This window comes from Eptatretus burgeri, chromosome 1, assembly GCF_056783735.1.
Source record: "Eptatretus burgeri isolate ZD-2024b chromosome 1, Ebu_testis_v1, whole genome shotgun sequence".
In the NCBI taxonomy this organism is placed as follows: Eukaryota; Metazoa; Chordata; class Myxini; order Myxiniformes; family Myxinidae; genus Eptatretus; species Eptatretus burgeri.
Genome location: NC_140961.1, coordinates 52,325,950 through 52,345,919, shown reverse-complemented (window position 1 = coordinate 52,345,919; position 19,970 = coordinate 52,325,950). Strand labels below are relative to the sequence as shown.

Here is a 19,970-nt window from a genome sequence, read left to right as displayed (position 1 = left end):
CACAGATCTCCTATTGTCTCTGTTCCCCACTGTTTTCTGCTTCCATCCCTCTCATCTACTCCCCTTGTTATATGTTCTGTATGTTATCTCTTATACGAGCCTTGACGATGCGTACAAAAAAAGGAGCTCTTGGGAATGGGGTCATTTGGGGTAGAAGAGATCATGAGGATGGATGGGGATGCCCTTAGGTAGTGGTGAACAGCTGATTTGAAGACTTGGAGGGAAGAATGAGACTGAACAGAACAGGGAAGTTGGTTCCAAAGGCGAGAAAAAGAGAGGAACAAATGAGTGGAGGTCTATTGTCTTATGCTATTCTCAAACTCCTATTTCTCTTTTCCTCCCTAACCCCTTTTGCTTCATGCCACTCCCATTCTCACACTGTAATGTGTGTATGTTTAGTTTTGTTTATCCACCCATTCCCTTCTAGATACCCCTCGAACCAATCCGTCATTCTGCCACCATCTGTTGTTTAGCTTGTCAATTAGCTTCAACTTCCATATTTAAAGAAGTTTAAATTTTGGTTGTCACATTTTAATGTGTTCATTGTGAGCAATGATTTGCAAATGTGTCGCAATAAATCAGCAGGTAATTCCTTCCAGTATTTTCTCATCGCAAACTCATAAAACACACCCCAGACCTCAGCACTGAAGTACTCATGACCCTGTAACTCTTACTCACAAAGTTGCTCCATCATTCCAATTTACCAGCTGGGTTAACAGCATCAATCAGAGGTAGCCTACATGCCTTTGAGCTGAACAGCCAGTATTTGATGCCCTATCCTGACTATATACTGTGGAGACTCATGGTGCTTTGAGGGCAGGAAATTTCATTATCAAGTGTGCCCTCCATTGGATGGGACATTAAGCCATAGTCCAATCTGTCAGCATTTGCTGGTGTATATTTATTATTCCACGGTGTCTTTTTCAATCGGAGGCCATTGTGTGTTAGTACCTTCATCAAATTCCAACCACTGCTCATAACATTAACATTACTGGATTTCACGGTTGCCAGGGAGATGGTCCATGTCCATACACTGAGCGTAGCGTGGCTCGGCTTACATCACGTTTCCCATTCAGCTCAAGGTCAGCTCTTTGGAGCAATGAAGTTGAAAGTTCAGTGACACTGCATTTCAGAGATTACCAATCCACTAGATATCTGCAGAAAGTCCACCGGGTTCCTGCAACTGCAAAATTGCATGACCAGATTCAGATTGCAGAACATGTAAATCATCATCCTGTTTATCACTGAAACCACAGGAAAGTTAGTTAGTAGCATTATTTCCTTTGAACTATCCAATCATGCTTTTGATCTATGGCTACAATGCATAATAAAAATTTATCAAGTTAAAATGTAATTCTTATGACACCAAAAGCATTGGACCCTACATTATGGAACTCGCAATATTTCAAAGAAAACACAAGTGGCTATCTGTAAATGTAATTCTGACATTCTGAATTATTTCTCTCATGTTTTTAATAGGTAAATGTTCCCATTGTGTATATTTTGTAAGAGTTCATCTTTTGACAAGTACTACAATTACATTTAGATCAACAATTCTTCTCAAAAGCCACTGTGGGTTCTTTAACGTCCACCAACTAATGCTAGTAGATGGGTCCCCAGATTAACATCCATCTGATGTGCAATGCACTTTGTGAGTGAATGTTCTACCTGTGAGACACCAATTTAACAATTTATAGTCAGGGCTGAGAATCAAATCCAGGCTAGACAGCTCAAGGTTAAGTATGTTACCTCTCTCTGCACCTTCCTGTCGTAGCAGTAGATTGAATGCATATGGAATGTTATGAAAGCATCAAAGCATCATGGGATTAAAATCACTCAGCAATTTGAAAATATAATGTTGATATCTTAAGTTGGTAAGAAGCATGAATTAAGTCGTTCTCAAAGTCTATAATGTTCAAAAACATCTGCATAAAGCATGCATTAACTCAGCATTTGCTTTTCAGTGTGCTGGATATACAGCATCACGTCATTGTCATTCGTAGTCAACAGGGAAGAAATGGACACATCACAAACGAGAGAGATCAGAGAACACCTTACCCCATGCAGTCTTGAGAAACGAGGACAAGGGAGGGGTGAGCAAACGGCAAATTTGATTGGTCGTGGTCACATAAAATGCCGTAATTTGTGTTCTGCAGTGTCAAGTATATAATTCAATTGAAATGAGATGAAGATTTTAAAGGTTATAGAGAAAAATATTTTAGGAGGTTTACCACTGTTGATCTTATACACCACTTATTTTAACACGTTATATTCATTATTACTTCATGCCTGTTGTTCGTGTCCTTTATAACATCCTTAAAAACAGTTCGTTTTCTGTTTGGAATGATTTTCAATTTTGTTTGGGCAGACAGAGTAAAAACAGGGGCAATACTCCTGGGCACTCACCTGGTGGTGGCTAGATAACAAAACCAGGGAACTACTCGTAGGTGTGGATGACCCACAAAAATATTTAACGGAGAAGAAAGTAAGTACCAATGGATTTATTTTTAATGCAGTGAACAAACTTTGGTACATCATGGGTTATAAAGGTTGTGGTCAAGTTTCATCAAAATTGTGTTTGTAGTTTCTAAGAAGAGAGAAAATACCTATTGGGGGGGGGGGCAAGCACCCCTATAATCCCTCTGGCACATAATGGGTGAAGGTTGTCGTCAAATTTCATCAGAAGAGAAGAAGTTTCTGAGAAGAAGTAGTTTCTGAGAAAAAAGCAAATACCTATTTTGGAGAGCAACTCCCCCGTAAACCTTAGACCGCAACTTTTTTAATGGTGTGAACAAACTTTGATAGATTACGGGTGATTAAGGTTGTGATCATGTTTTATCGGAATTGCATGTGTAGTTTCTGAGAAGGAAGCAAATACCAATTTTTTTGGGGGGGGGGGGGTAACCCCCATATAGTCCATGAGCCAGTGGGGTTGGTCGGTACCATCTGGGGAGAATATTCTTATAGTGATTTTTGGAAAGGTATACAACCCTCGAGTTCGAAAATATGTGATAGCATTGCATCGGTGGTAGCTTTTTGTGTGTTATCACCCTGTTTATATGCCTACCCTTAAATAAGCTTTTGTGCAAAATGGCCAGTACAAGATAAGACATCCTACTTCAACTTAACACCATTTTTTTTATCAGTCAAACATTAACATTTAAATTTGTCTCACCTTTTGCTAGGATAATTTGCTTCTCAACAAAAAGTGCTAATATAAACATGCTGAGGTTGAAAGGTATGTCATTGGTGACACTTACATATCAGTATCTATTCCCTGTGTGATAAATCATACCGCCTTTAGAAAAGTATTTGTCTATCATTTACTGTGGAAAGTAAATAAAAGTTCTGGAATAATATAATTACATGGGTGTTTTGCAAAATTTATTAAGAAATCCAAAAACTCAAGTTTCTTTTTTGTATGTTGTATATAAGATCAGTATAGCAGACAATGTTACCCTACCCCCCAAATGAAAAAATACCTAATTTGGACGGATTTATGTAGTTTGGTCAATGTCATGATATTTTCCCTGTTATTTTTGAAGGATACTTTCCAAGAATCAAAGGTAAATGATAGCATGTTCATGAACAAGATTAATGTTTTTTCCCTGTAAATTCTAAAAAAAGTACAGAATTTCAGGGATTTAGATACTCAATAATGCACAGATGAAGGTATCAAACACCCATATTACACAATATAAACCAATAAGACAGTAGCAGGATGGCTAATCATGTGCAATCTGATGAATGAGTCAAAGGTGAAAATGAAACACAATCTTTTGTTGTAGGGAATAATATTACACAATAGAAACATAAATGTGGTATTCCACACTAACAAGGCCATTACCTAGACCCAATGTGTTGCTGATAAACATATTGTCTTTTGAACCAAAGACGGGTCCTTTATAGTTTCTAAGACATCTCTGATCATATGCACTGATTGTAAGTGATATAAAATGATCAAGATGAACTTAAAAATCATAATCGTTATCCAGTTATTCAATATCCTCATCTAAACTTTCCCCATTGTCTGACTCAAAGATGGATGCCTGGTTCTCACAGTCTGGCAGTCTGCACATATCAGTGCATTTCAGTCCGTTTGACAAACACACACATTTTGGTAGTGAACACTTCCTTTTACAATTGCAGGCCAATAAATCAAGGACCGCCTCAGGTGCTGGCTGACCATCCATCCATCCAGTGCAGGACCAACTGCTCAACTCCTTCTTCCTTCTCCATCTTCCATCCTTGGCCAACAGGACTTGGTCATTTAAATCATACATAAAATCATGAACCTTCAAATCATTTAAGATGTTTTTATCAATGTATTTGTAGCCTGTATGCAAGAAAAACCAAAAGTAACAAATTTTCCTTGATTTGCAGTATTTTTTGTTTTGGGGGGTGGGGTAACAAAAATAACAATAACATTTATAATGTACATCTAACTTTAAATATATTTTGTTATTTTAGTTTATGATTAAATTTTCTTCAAATTCACATATTTAAACACAGTATCTATTAATTAGGGTATGGGCAAAAAACTTCTGAACCACTTTTTATGAAAACAAAATCATATGTTCTGCAATGCATCAGCACTGGACTATCAGTGCCTGTAATTGCAAACACTAAATGCAAGGCTAGTTTTCACAACTGTTTTTGAAAAGCAAATAACATGAGCTACGTGCCTCACAATTTTCAAGAAGATATAGCCTACGATAAGAGAGAACCATTAATTTTAAATAGAATGCCTTCTTCTGTCTTACGCCGGTTTCAGAAAAGTTTATCTTGGGATGGGGTGACTAAACGGCTAATAACACAAAAACGGCTACCACCAATGCAATGCTATCAATCGTTTCTGACTGTAGAGATGTATACCCTGCCAAAAATTGCAATGAGCATTATTCCTCTCGGATGGTACCAGTGGCCAAAAATTACTGGGTCTGGCTCATGGCCTAATAGACCCACCCATTTTTTAATGCCATGAAGAAGCTTTGATACATTGAAGGATGTGGTCAAATTTAATCGAAATCGTTTGTGTAGTTTCAGAGAAGAAGTTGCAAGTGTTTGTGGATGGATGGACGATGAACCATCCCATAAGCTCCCCAGAACTACATTCCAGGTGAGCTAAAAATTCTCTCACTCCCCTCTGTGCATGTGTGATCAGGTCTAATCCAGAGCCAAAATACTGCTGAACTACAGGTTCGTTTTTATGTTTCGATTTGTGTTCAATATATCACATTGAATTGAAATGAAGTTGTTCCTCTGTTCTCGGAAATAAACTGATGTTTGTACACAGACAGAGAAGGACAGGCAGAAAAGTGAACCAATTGCTTAACCTCACCTTTTGCTTCGCGTGCGTGGGGAAACAATATGGCTGATGTGAGCATGTTATGCTGTGATCAAATTTATCATGGAAGAAGGCATTGAGGTTGCAGGAAATTTTGACAGTTGATGATGGTGGACATCTGTATGCATGAAAGTGATGTCAAGAAGTGGTTCAAGCATTTAAAAGATAGCAAATTAGACTGCTGATTAGCCTTGCGTACCATCAATAGCAGTGATCCAAGCAAGTGAACAGAATGGAGGAAATTATTCAGACTGACAAATAAGTTAGAGTTGGGGAAATTGCAGATACCTTGCATATCGACCACCATTCAGTGCAATAAGCCATGTCTGCTTTACAACTGATTGCTTAAATATTACCAGATGTCCACAAGATGACCCATCTACAGATTTCATTGCAGATGCTAAAATGAAACGTTTACAAATCAATTTTCTTCTGAACATCATAACTGGAAATCATTCCTGCTTCCATCATGATGAACATATTCCAAGCAGAAAAACAAAAATGGTCTTTCAGCACACAAACAGAGGAAAAGGTTCAAGGCTGTGAGTTTCATCATCGTATTGTTATGGGAACTGTGTTATGGTATACCCAAGGTTGTATTTTGGTTGTTTTCCATGTGAAAAAACGGTCAATTTGCTGATCAGAGCATATCCACGTTGAAGAAGTTGAAATATGACACCCTAATCTCAAAAAGATCAACTTGCAACAAGAATAACACCCAAATACATAAGAAAAAAAATTGCCACAATTACAAAGTACAGGAGGGAGTTCAAACCAAAGCATAGTGCTGATTGGTCATAGATCAGGTCAAGTATGGGAGCATGTGCAGAAGCAGCGCGTTGCTCCGTCCACTTTCTGCCGGTACTCCAGGGGCCTTCATCTGGCCATCCCACAGGCAGATGCCTGGTCCATCCCAATCTCCTTGAGATGCTGATCAAGCTGCAGCAACCACAAGGCATGTGGTCGGCCCATTGGCCTCCTCCACTCATGAGGCTCAATCGCTGAGAGAATCTGGTGATCAGGATCAGCGTCACGAAAACGAGCCACATTCCCATACTGCTGCAGCTGACGCTCAGAGACGATGCAGGTAACAAATCTCATTTGAGTTTCTCTCAGCAACCACTCATTGAACACAAAGTCAGACCAGTGATAGCCAAGGATTCTCCAAAGACACCTGGTAACAAAATAATTAAGTCTACATCTCAGATCCCTGGTCAGATTCCAAGTCACATCCATAGAGCAAGACTGGAAGCACGAAGGACCTGAATAATCAGATTTTCATCCTCCTGCACAGGTACCGACAGCAACACACACTATTCCATGATTCTCCAGCCCCGACCCAGACGTCTACTGACCTCTGGCTCACAGACAGCAGAGATGTCCATGAATATCACTGCCAAGGCAAGTTGATCTCTCCATGACCTCAACATCCTCATTACAAACAGGTGCAGACAAGATAGCAGCATCCAAGATGTCATTGAAAGCCTGGATCAAAGTTTTAACCCAGGAAACCCATAATCCCAGCATCTCCGACTCCTCATTCAGCACGTGGAAGGCCCCCAAAGGATATCCAGAGTCTCCGCAAAGACAACTGCATCATCTGCAAAATCAAGTTCAGAGATCTTGACAATGATGCACCGCAGCTTGATCTCTCTGACATCCTCCCGGAATCCAGTCCACACAAGTGCTGAAAGGTGTGGGGGCCAATAAACACCCCTGATAAACTCCAGTAACAACTGGAAATACGTTAGAGATGGGATCACCACATCACGAAGCACTCAGTGCCAGAATATAGTTCAGACATCAGATTGATCAGTTTTAGTGGTACCCCACGAAGACCAAGAATCCTCTGGAGGGCTTCCTGATTCACGAAATCAAACACTTTGCATAGATCAACATGAGCTGCAAGCAGCCCATGCCCAAACCCTCATCTGCATTCGGTGAGGATCGAAAGAGCAAGGATACGATCAATCGTTGACCTCTTTGCTGTGAAGCCTGACAGCTTTGGGCACTGGTGCTCAAGCAGACGGTGGCTAATTCTATCAAAAATTATCCGAGCAATAACCTTGCCCTGCACTGACAGCAGTGTCACCGCTCGGTAGTTGTTGCAGTCCTGCCGATCACCCTTTCCTTTCAAGAGAGGGACAACGAGGCCCCTCTTTCAGTCAGTTGGGATGATGCCTGTGTTCCAGGTAGAGCACAGAACTGCATGCAATGACATGACTGCAGCATTTCCACTAGCCTTGAGAAGTTCAGCATGAATGCCACAGTTTTGTGGAAACTGAATTATGAATTTAATTTGTAATAATGTAAAAAATGCAAAATTAACTTAGTTTAGTGCTCTGAGAAATAGGTGTACCATATCCCTGTGTCGTAAGAGGCGACCAGGGTTGCGTCAGGAAGGGCATCCGGCGTAAAACATGTGCCAAATCACGATGCGGATCATACGGATGATCCGCTGTGGCGACCCCGAACGGGAGCAGCCGAAAGAAGAAGAATATATATATATATATATATATATATATATATATATATATATATATATATATATATATATATATATATATATATATGCTGAGAAAGCTCTTAAAGAGCAGAATACACACATTTCTCTGATTTAGTCATAAACAACCTTGTAAAGCTTTCTCTATCCAGTGACCATCTTCGCCAGGAGGGAAAAACATGACTCTCTCCTACCTCCCCCCCCAAACCCCTTCCCGGGGCTGTAAACTACCTCCAAAACAAACTAAAAACACTCTATGTCCACTCTAGGTCTTCAATTTTGAAGTCCACAAATTACCATCTGTTATATAGAGATACCCTGGTGAAAACTGCAGATATACACTCAATATTCTATGTCATCTTAAGGCTTCAGCTTGCAACTATGTAGCAGGCTGGGGCCTTCCTCTTGTGCACAAGATTGTCTTGTTTTATTCAATAAACAGCTTGTATTGGATTATAGTTTCCTGTGGCTAAACTTGCTGCCACAGTTCCCAGGAGCTTTACCGCATTTCAACCGTTTCACCACAGCCTGTGTTTCCACAAAGGAAGGTAGATCACAGTTGATTGGAGGGTCAGCAATATAGAGAGTAACAACCCTGATGTCCAACTCAACAGCTGGTGGATCAACCTGATACAGCCGCTCAAAGTAACTGGCCCAGCGCACCTTCACTTCAGACTCATCTGTCAAGAGCCCACCACCCACCGCTCTAACCACAGCACACCGAGGGATGAGCTTGGAGGAATGCAATGCGCAAATTCTCCTGTCAGCAGGATGAGAATCATTCACTACAGGTGATGCTCTACCCCATCACAGATTCCTCGCACATCGGCCTCCTTGTCCATCCTCAGCGCACATACAGTTTTACACCTCAACTCACTTAACAGCTCAGCTCTGCCATTCAGCCTGGCCCTGCGAATCTGGTCAACGGTATCCAGTGTCCCTTCCGAGCCAAAATTATTCTTCGCTCTGCGGTGAGTTCCAAGACATCCACCGGCAACATCAAGGATGGTGGTCCGGAAGGCATTCCACAACTCTTCAGGATTCCCCAAAACACCCAGACCCCCCAAATCCCCACTCAGCCTGTTCACAAACCCCTCAGCTACCCTCTCATCCTTGAGCTTGCCACCATCCAGCCGAGGCTGGGATGGGGCCATTCTCCCAGATTTAAGCTGCAGCTTCAGAGTTGCTACAATAAGCCTGTAGTCGGCATTAAGGAACTGAGGACCCCTTTAGACCCTGCAGTTCTGGATTATCCTCCAGCGACCATCAATGAGCACATGGTCAATCTCCTTTGCAACAACACCAGCGTTGGAATACCAAGTCCAGTGATGAGCCTGTGGGCATTGAAACCATGAACCAGTCACCCCATGTCCATGACATCTTGCAAAGTCAAGGAACTTAATGCTATTTTGGTTCACAGTTCCAGACCCACAGGGACCAAAACATCTCTCATAACCATCCATATCAGGTCCAGTTGATGCATTGAAATCCCCCAAGACTGGAAGAGTATCTTGCCTGGGGCACTCATCAACCAGACTCGAGCATAGCATAGAATATGTATTCACAGCGAAATCACTCACCTCAGTCGGAGCATATACAGAAACCAGGGAAACGACACCCTAGGAGTGACGAATCCTTTGTCTCTTAATACGCTTGTTGACTGGTGTTACCTCAATTATCATTGGAATCAGCTTATTAGACACAGCTACAGCAACTCCTGAGGCATGGTAACTATCAGAGCGACCAGACCAATAGTAGGTGTAACCACCCACCATGATCTCGCCGCAATCCGGTCTCTGAACATCAGAGAGTGCTGCAATACCAATGTCCAAACGCTTCAGCTCAGATGATAACAGAGACAGGTGATCATCCTCTCTTAGGGACAGGACATTCCAGGCACCCACCCAAAGGCACCACCTCAGGTTAACCCAAGGAGACTGCCGTCTGGTGGACGACACCTCAGCGTCACCCTGACATACACTACCGCAATCCAACCCAGGAAGGTTACCCCATGTTTTTCCTACTATCAAAGAGTGGGTGTCCCGAAGGCTTTGCCCCAATTCCATCATCGGGTGAACCGCCCTCTGAAGGACAGCTGCACAGCATGTACTCCCACGTCGTGGGTTTTCAGTTTTCTTTGCGTTTTTAGTACGTTTTGTGGAGTGGAGGCTTTTTATGGTGGCCGCAGTGCAAATCTTGCCACCAACCTCCATTAAAAAATAACCCAACTGCAGGACACCCACAGACAGTTGGGAACTATAAATGGATGGTCATTCATTCAAAAGGAGCTCCTCCGCCCTTTCATAGAAGGTCATAGTTGCTCGACATTATTTGGGAGGGCAGTGTATTTAGAAAGCAGAACTAACTCATGAGCTCTGCAATTAATATTCTGCAGACAGCCACCATGCATTTCACCATTATGGCCAAAAAAAACCTAAAAACCCTATGAAGGCAATTTCAAAAGCAGTGACAAAATCATGTAACTGGGGCCTTAAAAAAGCTCTGGCAACAACAAACAGTACTCACAACAGAAGAAATGCCACCTTTTTCATTCTACATATTTATACATTATAAAGAAAAAATATTTCTTTACTTACCACAAATACTTCGTAATCCTATGTTTTTGTATGCCTGGCGTTCGCTTAATGGTGAGGGTGGTGGGTTTTGTATCTTAGGGTCCTGAGTTCAAATCCCACTCAGCTGTTGAATTAATACCAGGTGGGGTTAACTCGGCCTGTCATCCTTCTGAGGTCGGCAAAATGAGTGCCAGCATGCTGGTATACTGTGTCGGAGTGGTGACCCGTCCAGGATTGTGCCCAATAGTCAAGGAGACTGCTTCAGCAGCACCAACGCTCTGCACAGAGTATGGTCCCAATCTCCTCTCCTTCTCCCCTGCATTTTTCCATAAAAGTTACGATCTTAAATATATTGTGAACTGTGGTGTCTATCTCCCATATATGGCGGTTGCTTCACGTACTGCGTTTAAAAAGCTGCCGATTGGTTATTTTGCATTTTCATTTCACTTTTCATGATGCAATATAGTCAGTCACTTTATTGTCCTTCCAATAATCCTTAAAATCAACATAAACATCTGGGTGAAAGCAGATTTAATACAAATATTCATGGAGTAACAATTTTAAATAGTTATATTTTGCTCTCTTTTAAGACAAATCTAACCTCTGCCGCCTGATGTGATAACATACACATTGAGGACTTAAAGTCACATTTTACATTTCTAGGATGTTCCACATGTACCTGCTAGTAAGAATATTGTTGCGAATTCACGCCCGCCGGCGTGCGAACGGCCACGTAACTCGAATCGCGGCACGTCGCCCACCGGACGGACAATTCTGTCGTGACCCTCTCGGACTAACGCCGGGAGCTAGTCACGGGTGGGCCTTACGGCCTCACCACGATCGTGCCAATCGGCCCCCCGCATGGGATAGGGTTGTTCGCCAAACTCGACCTACCTAAGTACCCACGCGGAGGGTAGACCGGGCGATCGCACCTCGATCTATTCGGCTATTCGACCCGAGCTATTCGGCCTCTTCCCCAATTCTCCTCAGCCGCTGCAGCAAACCACCTATACGCCCTCGCCTCCCGACTCACTCCCCGCTCCTCCAATGCCGACTCTGCGCTCAAACCGACTCGACCGCGCTCCAGGCTCCAGGCTTCCTCTCTCTGCAGCTCCCCGACAGACTCCGAACCCCGACAGACTGCGAACCCCGACAGACTGCTTCCCCCAACAGACTCCTACTCCCGACAGACTTCGAACCCCGACAGACTGTGAGCTCCACTCGGCTCTCCGACCTCTCCAGACTGACTCTTCCCTCCAGACCCGACTTGACTCAAACCGACTCTGCCGCTGCCACACTCTGCTCTCCAAAACTGACTCGACTCAAATTCGCCCCGCGCTCGGCGCTTTATAGGCTGGCAGGAGAACCCATATGCAAATTTCTGGATCAGAACGAGCTCGGGGGTGGAGCCACGCTCGCCCATTGGACGGAGAAAAATGGGCGTGAATCTTCCCTGATCCTAGAATTTGCATATCTCGATTCTACACCGACGCGCCTAGAGGCAGGGCCAAACCGCCCCGCGCTTGCTGATTGGACGGATCAGAAGTGGGCGTGTAGCATTCCTGATCCGAATTCTCCTCGGAAAAGCCGCATTTTGCACTCGTGGCTCGGCGCGCGTCCCATACGAGCCCAGGACAGCCTGACGCTCGGCGTTCACAGGTGGTGCGGGAATGGCGGCAGAAGGAGGAGAGGTGAAGGTGGTGGAGGGTTTATGGTGGTGGTTTATGGCCATGGTGCCGTTTGGAATGGCGGTGATGCGATGTTTGCGGGAGCGAGTTGTGAAGGTAAAGATTGTGGCTGTTGGCGTTGTTGTTGTGAAGCGGCGTTGCGGTTGGTGGTTGTGTGATGGCGGTTGAGACGTGGTTGGTTCAAAATAAAGATAGAACAGAAAAACGACTACCTCAAAGGGTCGCAGCCCGAATCAATCACATTTATTCCCTCTAAACAACGGGTTTGGGGCTAACTACACATGTACTTACGGAGATATCTCACCTACGTGACCTGAATGGTGGTTTGTGAATTTCCTCAACCGCAACAATATAATTCACAGCCTACTGTATCTTACTCTTTTTTGTTAATGTTCTTTGTTTATCTGAAACATTTGTTTGGAATAAGCTTCAATAGTGACAGAGGGGGGGGGGGGGTGGGGAGGATATCAGACAGGTGTGCATATGGAACAAATGGAAGTGAGGGGAGGTGTCAAAATTTCTGCAATGGACAAATATGTGTACAGTATATGTAAATCATAGATGCCCCTTAGTTGACATTGGACAAATCAACACATATTGTGATGTTTGAATCTGTCACATTATGCTGCATGTAGATTATATAAAAACGTTCGTCGATAGATGGAGATATTGATATAAAATAATTATTATTTTTGTGGAAACAAAACAATTAATGAAATAAAACGAAGGTTTTATCAATATGTTATTTAATGACCACACACACATATTATGTATTCTGGAAATGTTTTCGAACTGTACCAAATAGCATTAAACATATTAAATACATCACCTTGTCTGTAGCGCAATGGATTACAGTACGTACTGTACTCTATGGGCAGGTGCTCCAGCATCACATCTGTCCTGAAATTTGTGGAGTACAAAATTCTCAACAATATTGGTGTCTCCAACAATGAAGAGTAAGCACAAAACCTGGTGCTCTCACATTACAGCCAGGAATGTTTGTTTTTTTTGAAATCACCTATTCTTTCGTCTCGGTCCCTCTGCTCTCTCAGTCCCCCAACCCTCCCAAGCAACAATATAATGCACGCATTCTTTCAGTAACCCCCTCCGAGTTAAACTCCCAAAATCCAGGCTGACTGTTCACCTCAACTCTTCTGTTCCTCCCGCTCATGGAATGACCCTCCTAAGGTTGCTCAATCCCACTCTTTCCTCCAAGAGTTCAGGCATGCGGTACACCACCATGACATGTCATCCCCGATAACCCTCTTCCGCAATTTACCTGCGGTAACCACACCTAACCTAACCCAACACCATTACTTGCAAGTTATTGTGTTTCCTGCACTCTCCTCTTTTCCTGTTCACTCATCCCTTGCTTTTTGTGTCCAACAGTTGCCACATTGGTAGTGTGTTGCCTTTTTCGACTCTGTCACCGCATTATTCCATGAGCCTAGATTTTTGTATGACATAAAAGGCAACACCATTGTAACGCATACAATATCATTAAACATGTTTCGATACGCTCGATATAAAGCTCATGATTTTGTGGCTGAGATCAGCATTGTCAAGAAAAGAGAAAAGTCGAGAGAGGTGAGATCTATTAATGATGTTTTTGTTGCGTTTAAAAGAAATTCCAGAATCCTCAAACGAGTCTGGAAAGTTCTGAGCATGTTGTTTAAACCGGGTGTGAAGATTCTGAGGTCAGGAAGCCATTGGAAGGGAGGGGGTAGCTCAATGTTCTCAGGGGCTCTTAGACGACTATGGGTAGCTGTTTCGAGGCACCCAGTGTGCTATGCAAGCAGCTAAACAAGGAATTACAGATTTACATTCTAAACTGGAGGTTAACTTGTTAACTTTGGGGTATATTCTTCCTGAGTGTAGTTGCCAGAATCTACTGTAAAGGGGCTGATAGTCTACTGGGAAAAACCCACTGCTGCAATATAACTGTACAAACTGTTCTTCATTGTTCTCTGAGTTGTGTGGGAAAAAAACGATTGCTTTCAAAATCACGGTTGAATGCTTTAGGCTGAATAATTAACCATCAAACATATTTGCATTCAGTTTGCAATGAGATGCTGATGCTTGAATTCGTTTGGAATAAATTGCACTCTTTCTTATATGGACCACTGATGTTGCCAGATGGTGTAACGATTTAAGGGGCATCCAGGGTAATTGTCAAGTGTAGGCTGAGAAAAAACACACACACACACACACACACACACACACACACACACACACACACACACACACACACACACACACACACACACACACACACACACACACACACACACACACACACCTAACCTTAACAAAAATAGTTTGTTTTTCAAACATCACTAAATCAGTGATGATTCTTATACAACAAAACCAATTCCCCAGTCTCATTTTATTTCACATTAGTTGTATTGCCAACCAGAAGGGCACTCGGTAGAGCGCATATCTCCGCCATGTAATGCCTGATCCACAATAACACATCGGGCCCAATACATTTTAGAAATATCATGCTATACAGTACTATATCGTTTTTGGCCCAATCTCTCAATGGTGAAGAATCACTTTAAAGATTAAATAATTCTCGTATCCAGATCCGGATCTTCACCAAAATCTAATTAGTTCGTCCTTGTCACATACCCAAACCTGTCCACCAAGTTTCATCCGAATCCGTCCACAACTTTTTGAGACACCCTGCACATAAACAATCAAACAGGCTGTCAGGGGTGAAAATATAACCTCCTTCACCTTCGATGGTAAAAAAATTTTTTAGTAAATAAAGAAAAGTCAGTTTTAAAAAGGTAGTCTATTACTTTCCTCTTCGTGCTCCCAGAGGCCCATCAAAGCATGAGACATTCCATTAATCTGGGGCGTTTGTTGTTGACAATTATTACAGGTTCTTCTTCGTCATTTTCATGACTACCACGAATCCAACTTCTATCACATACTTACACTTGTCGCTCGTTTCTGTGAATAAAGACAGAGTGTTGTTGGACTGGTTGTGTAAGTCAAACGACCAAATGCTAATGAGGAGTTTTAGATGTTTGAGTACACACATGACACATATGAATTGAGATTATACAGATTATTGACCTTCACCACAGTCATTTGGATGAAAACTGTCAACATGAACCAGAATCATGAACAGGTAACACGGGAGGCTCGAACCACACCGATTGGAGGAATAAAATGAAAATGTTTAATTTTTAAAGTTAATGAAACTTTAAGTGAATATATCGTTAATTTCATTAAACAAAAGTTTTAAATGACCCCACCCTCTCGGGCGGTAGTAGTAAATATACATATGTATGTTTTGGTGTTTACATTTTGTTTTGAAATATCCGAATAAATTATATATTAATAGCATTACTAAGTGGGAAATCTAAACAGTGCATTTACATCCTCATCGTGTCTCCTGTTTTCGTCGCCATTTGAATGGCAGACACGGTTCATAGGTTGACAGATATTCAGGTGTGAAACAATCAACTGAGAGCCGTCACAATGACACAATTGACACAATCAAAGCTTTGTGAATCAACCCCGGGGGTTCTCACCTGTAGGTATCCGTCATTGCGCGGCTCGAAGCGGCCGGGAACGCTGCGAAACCTCAGGTTAACACGAGGCACATCGTGCAGCCACGCCACCCACCACGGTGCCGAGTAGTTGGTGCCCGTCCCTGCGAGTGCCATGACAGCACCTCGGAACGCCTGCGCATCGCTTGTGTGCGGACCGCCGGCACCGAGCTTTATCACCCTCTTCTCTTCCCAGGAAATTCCTCTCCCTCTTTCAGACCATCGTCCACCGATTCCCACCGCCCTCGAGGCCGCTTTCACCCCTTTCGCCGAAGCGACTCTCCCTCTCTCTCTCACTCACTCCTCTACGTGATGCTCTCTTCTCATTCCGCGCGTCATCATGACGTCACGCGCTCGTGCACATCTGAAATCCTTGCGCACAAGAGCAGCAGCCCTCACTGGGAAACCCGAAGATCCAACCCACGTCCCCCAACTGCGCCACCTTTGGCATCATCAGCATCAGCAGCATTCGGCTTCGTGCTGCAAAATGCAACTGCCTGAATCTATTCCACGAAAACAAATACAATAAACGTAATTTTAACAGTCCATTATTTTTTTTTCACGTGTATTCATGTTCAGCTTAAGGGACCATTCCTCTTTACGTGTCGACGGACGGGAGGGAAATGGGAGAGGATTAGGATGGTTGAGTACTATTCCCCCCCCCCCCCTGAATTTTTACTTGCTTTTCAAGAATCATCGATTGTTGTACATTGAAAAATAAGAACACATTTTTGTTAAAACTACACATACTGCTATCCAATGTGTAAGTGGTATCAGCTTGCTGGATGAGCAAAGCACCCAGAGATGGTGGGATGCCACAGGGTAGAGGAATTGCCCTTGAGGAATGAGCTATCTAGTCTGGGTTCAAGTGCCAAACCGACTACAAACCGTTGGATTCTTCACCAGTTGGGCGTTGACATAATGCCATCCCTTGGATGGATGTCAAAATGAGCATCTGCTAACATTAGTTGTTTCTGTTCTTGCATATGGCAGCTTACATTTCTTGGAAGCGCGGCTGTGCCGCTGACGCTGTGTCCCTCTACCAGTACACTGATATTCATTGCGCCAACCTCAGAAGGAGGACAGGCTGAGTCATCTCCACCTGATGTTAATTCAGCAGCCAACGGGGCTCAAACTCAGGACCTTAAGATCCTAAGCCAACACCAGGTTTCACATTAGTTGGTGAACGTTAAAAATCCCACGGTCTTTTTCGATGAAGAGCAGGTGAGGTATAACACACTGACCAAAATCCAATTCCCTCCTTCACTTTCTCGCCAACCTATCCTTGACAAGCGTGGCGATAATTCCAAATTTAACTCAACAAGACGTGACGAATGCCTTCACCTTGCAAACGTGTTGAAATTTAGTGAAGAAGAAGAAATGCCCTTTTCATCAGGATGGTGAATCCAAGTGAAGTTTGAAGAGCCAGTCGCATGAAGCGGTAAATCATGCAGTTGTATTTGCAGGCTTGCAGCAAACGAAATGGGAATGAAATATAGGACAGACCATGGAATAGATTGAAGAATCCAAAATTCCTGCCATAATTGCTTCCCCAACTAGAACACCATTGGGGAGAGCACAAACCTCCGCTCGGTTGAACAGTTTTCATTTTGTGTCCCACTTAAAGGCCAGAACTGCATCCGGACCTGAACCAAAATCGAATCAGCTTGTTCTTGTCACCTACCAAACTCATTCACCAAGTTTTGTCATAATTCGTCCAAAAGTTTTGAGATACTGTGCTCGATATCGTTCTTGGCACCATCTCTCAATGGTGAAGAATCACTTAAATAATTATTGTATCTGGATCTAGATATTTACCAAAAATCGAAGCAATTCTTCCTCATCACACACCCAAACCGTCCATTAAGTTTAGTCTGAATTCATCATTAACTTTTTGAGATATCGTGTTACATATCATTTTTACCCTATCACTCAAAGGTGAAGAATCACTGAAAAAAAGTTGTCGGATCTTCAAGAAAATCCAACAATTTCATCCTTCTGACACACCAAAACTGGTCCACCAAATTTTGTGCGAATCCGACCACTATTTTTTGAGATATCCTTCTCACAGACAGTAAAAACAGACAGACAGACTGCCAGTGGTAAAAACATAACCTCCACACATCTTCGGTGGTGGCGGTAATAATGAATCCAAACATATGGATCCAAAACCCTGCACATGCTGATTCCAACAAATGACAAACTGCGTACTGTTACGATAAGATTACAAACAATGTGCATTGACTCCAGGGATTTTTACACGTAGGCCGATATTGACCCGCTCACTCCTTAATGGACAAAGGAGAAAGTCTATGTTCGGTATGTGTATAAACGTGCGGTGGACATCAAATGCGTTTATGTAAGAATTTTGCACATGTTTTGGAAAGGGTTATTATTGTCAAATGCCTTAAATCTCCACATGTTGAGTTAAAGTCCAGTCATTCAACTGTTGGGTCTCATGATCAGCCATAATCTTTCCTGGCCAAATCACATTTCAAAGTTGGCCTCCAAAGCCAGCCGCCGGCATCCTCCATCATACGAAGTCCTTCCTTGGCACACCTGAACTCTTATCCACTGACAAGGCCTTCCTCCATGGCTTTATGAAGTACTGCTCTCTCCTTTGGACTGGATCCCCTGCCTAACATCTTGGTCAGCTTGACGCTGTGGAAATCAAGGCCTTCAAGATTAATGGAACATCCCACGATGAAGCTGAGTCTAAGCATCTATCATCATGCCATTGCAGACAGGTCGGTGGTTTCTCTGTCTTCCACCACCTCCTTTCAGGTCTTACACCCCTGCTCTTTCCATGCTTTGTCCCACCACATCCTCCCCACCTAGGTTTCTGTAGGGCAAACAATGGTCCACCATCAACCCCCTTCTAGTTAAACCACCTAAATCCATGATCACTGCTCACCTCCACTCATTTCTTCCTCCTTTCTCCCACCTGTGGAACCAACTTCCACATTCTCTTCAATCGCATTCTTCCTTCCAGTTATTCAAGACAGCTGTTCACCACCATCTCAGATCATCCACAATTCAAAACCATTATCTTTTCTACCCTCGTTAACCAATCCCTATTTCAAAATTTCCAGTTTCACTCCTTTGTGATGTGGTGGTTTCCCACACACATGCATATATATATATATATATATATATATATATATATATATATATATATATATATATATATATATTTATATACATATATTAGGGTGGGTGGTCCAAAATCATAAGGGAAAAATTCAAAATTTGAATATTCTTGGGGCATGTTGATTATTTTATTCTACCTGACTAGAAAATACTCCTGGCCAAATTTGCCACAGTTCCAAAAATATTTAGGGGTCCATCAAGAGGAAGGAAGTAGTTACATCCGGTGGGAGATAGTTACCATGCCTACATCCGGTGAGAGAGAACAAGACGTCAGTGGGAGAGAGGGAGACGTCAGTTGAGCTTTCAGTTCGCTGTCGGTCGGTGTTAAAAGTACTCTTTTATTTTTATTTTTTTTATCTCTAATTTTTTTTCTTCTTCTTTTTGATTCCCAGAGTGAGTGAGTATGGCGTGTTCTACACGGAAAAGCACGGAACTGTTCCTCTTGGATCAACCATTGGAGAAATTCACCGACCGCCAGTTGCCCACTGCCCACTGAGAACATTTTATGCTCTTTCCTTTCATTTTTCCTATTAGTATTGTGACATTATAATGAATCCGTTGAGAGACTTTGATGGACCCCGAAACCACCTCCAAATCTGCTAATTTTTTTGTTTCTTTGCGTTTTTCAACGTCAGGAACGATTTGGCAAACATGCCCGCGAGAAATTCGAACTTTCATTTTTTTGGACCACCCTAATATATATATATATATATATATATATATATATATATATATATATATATATATATATATATATATATATATATATATATATATATATATATATATATATATATATATATATATATATATATATATATATATATATATATATACATACATCTAGCCTGGTGTTGGCGTAGTGGTTAGGGAAGCGGCTTGGGATGCAAAAGGTCCTGAGTTCAAGTCCCGTTGGCCACTTGAATTAATTCACACCAGGAGGTTGACTCAGCCTGTCATCCTTCCGAGGTCGGCGAAGTGAGTACCAGTGTACTGGGGCCGGTGTATGGCCTGGTCAAAATAGGTGTACCATATCCCTGTGTCGTAAGAGGCGACCAGGGTTGCGTCAGGAAGGGCATCCGGCGTAAAAACATGTGCCAAATCACGATGCGGATCATACGGATTATCCGCTGTGGCGACCCC

The 19,970-nt window shown here is 42.6% G+C and overlaps 1 protein-coding gene across 6 annotated transcripts in view; it reads right to left on the bottom strand.

Annotated features, from left to right (window-relative positions):
• TTYH2 (tweety family member 2) overlaps positions 1–16,039 on the bottom strand; it is a 181,700-nt gene extending 165,661 nt beyond the window's left edge. For 2 of the 6 annotated variants that reach the window (XR_015058945.1, XM_085884022.1), the window contains exon 1: positions 15,660–16,038. Coding sequence is in view for 4 of the 6 variants with exons in the window: in XM_085884022.1 (XP_085740148.1) it covers positions 15,660–15,794 (135 nt within the window). In the remaining 2 variants the exon portion in view is untranslated. Of the gene's footprint in view, positions 1–15,659 lie in introns of all 6 variants that reach the window. The other 4 variants (XR_015058944.1, XM_085884030.1, XM_085884007.1 and 1 more) reach the window with 4 other exon arrangements.
• Positions 16,040–19,970: the final 3,931 nt, after the last annotated feature.